The following is a 2153-nucleotide window of genomic DNA, read 5'->3' as shown; positions in this document are numbered from 1 at the left end:
TCGTGCAATTAGCATGTGACGGTTTGGAGCCAGCATATGCTGGGGCCGGCAGCGAAGTAACTCTAGTCGCATCAGAAGCTCGCCACTGTAATACTGTACTGCTTTCCATACTGCATATGATGTCGCCGTGGTTACACGCCGGCAAGTCCGTATCAGCGATTGAAACATGTGTAAGAACTAGGCAGCAAACCAGACCGACTTCGTTCACAGTCACAATTGAATTTGCGTTCAACTCCACTCGACGACAATGAAGTTGTTTGTTACCCTCGTTGCTGCGTCCGCTGCCGCCTCCAAGCAGTCCGTGAGCACCCTCTCGGCGGATGAGCGCTCCGTGCTCCGCGCCGAGCTCGCTGCGTGGCGTGTCGAGTTTGGCCCTGCCGCCGCGACAAAGGGCGTATTGCCCCACGTCGCCAAGAGCATGTCCCCCCTCGACGCCGAAGAGGACGCTCTCCAGCGGTTCTACGACAACAAGGTCGCGATCGAAGAAGCTCGCCGCAACAACCCTGAAGCCACGTTCAGCTACAACCACCCGTTTGCTCTCATGACGCAAGCTGAGTTCAAGAAGTTTGTGGAGGGTGTGACCCTGCAGGAAAGCCGCAATGCGTTCCGCTCGGTCCCCGAGGCGGACTTGAACTTGAGCAGCGTCAAGGCGGCGTCGGTGGACTGGACTACCGGTGCGTGTGTCAACCCTGTGCGGGATCAAGGTCAGTGCGGGTCGTGCTGGGCCTTTTCGGCCGTGGGAGCCGCCGAGCCGGCGCACTGCCTCGTGACGGGAGAACTCCTGGACCTGTCCGAGCAGCAAGTGACGAGCTGTTCCACCGCGAGTGGTAGCGCGGGGTGCAACGGCGGGTGGCCGTACGCCGCCTTGACGTACGTGTCGACGACCGGGCTCTGTTTGGAGAGCGACTACCCGTACACGTCGGGCAGCACGAGTCAAACCGGCACGTGTGACAGTAGCTATTGCACCAAGAAGCAGCTCAGCATCGGTGCCACGGTCCGCGCGACGGGTGAGGCGGCGCTGGATACGGCGCTCAACACGCAGCCTGTGTCGGTGCTTGTCGAAGCGGGCAACCCCGTGTGGCAAAACTACCAGTCCGGCGTCGTTACGCAATGCCCTGGATCCTACTCGGACCACGCCGTCGTCGCAGTGGGTTACGATGCGACCTCGTACAAGCTCCGTAACTCGTGGGGTGCCAGCTGGGGTGAAGCCGGCCACATCCGTCTGAGCCGCGGGGTCTCTGGCCTCGGCATGTGCAACGTCGCCGAAGACATCGTGTTCCCGCGGATCGACGGCACCACGCCCACCAACTCACCGTCCCCCACGACCAAGCCCACCCCCACGTCTCCTCAACCTGACGTGTGCGGTAGCTGTACTGGGTGCTTCTACCCTGCAGGAAACCAGTGTTTGCCCCCCGAGTACACCAAGGCCGACTGCGACTACTACAGTGCTGATTTTGGCTCGGTTTGGTGCGGCGACAAGCCAACTCCGACCACCACCTTGCCGACTCCTACCACCAAGCCGACCCCTACCACAAAGACTCCTACCACCAAGCCAACCCCTACCACAAAGACTCCTACTACCAAGCCTACTACCTCCAAGCCGACTCCTACCTCTACCAAGCCTACTCCTACCACCAAACCCACTCCTACCACCACCGGGGCTGTTGACTGCGGCACGTGCAATGTTTGCTACGATCCGGCCACAGCTCAATGCATGGACACCATCAGCAAGTACGATTGCCGAGCCTTGACCCCTACCAAGGGCTACGTGTGGTGCGGCTTCTGGTAAAGCCTGTCGCCTGCAATCATTTTCGTTCGTGTCGCCGTAGGAGTTTGTTACTTCTAACGCTAGAAATTTGACATTGCGTCATTGTCAGGTGCTATGGTCAATTACGCCGCTTGATATCGCCTCCATGGTAGTATAGTCTGGCGATGTTAAGCAATGGTTTTGCTTAGCTGCGTTAGCGATCGCATTCAGCACCAGTTGTGAGTTTTCAGTACTGTAATTTTCGTCTCGAGATCGAATGGACCAGAAGTGCTACAACTGGTGCTTCCAATCTCTTGTGGGGACCTCTTGCGCAATCTAACGCGGCGAACCAGTGATCTGCATCTTTTGTGGTAAACTTCATCCTCCCCTTTCTCCACGATAACGT

The 2153-nt window shown here is 58.3% G+C and overlaps 1 protein-coding gene across 1 annotated transcript; it reads left to right on the top strand.

Annotated features, from left to right (window-relative positions):
* Nucleotides 1-247: 247 nt before the first annotated feature.
* Nucleotides 248-1789, top strand: H310_13498 (hypothetical protein; the record flags this gene model as incomplete). The annotated part of the gene is made up of 1 exon (XM_008881019.1): nt 248-1789. The coding sequence occupies one exon, from the start codon at nt 248-250 to the stop codon at nt 1787-1789; it is 1542 nt and encodes a 513-aa protein (XP_008879241.1).
* Between the last annotated feature and the right edge of the window lie 364 nt (nt 1790-2153).

The sequence above is a fragment of the Aphanomyces invadans genome, assembly GCF_000520115.1.
Source record: "Aphanomyces invadans strain NJM9701 unplaced genomic scaffold supercont1.52, whole genome shotgun sequence".
Lineage (NCBI taxonomy): Eukaryota > Oomycota > Saprolegniomycetes > Saprolegniales > Verrucalvaceae > Aphanomyces > Aphanomyces invadans.
Note: the sequence above shows the minus strand (reverse complement) of the source record. Positions and strands in the feature narration are given on the sequence as shown.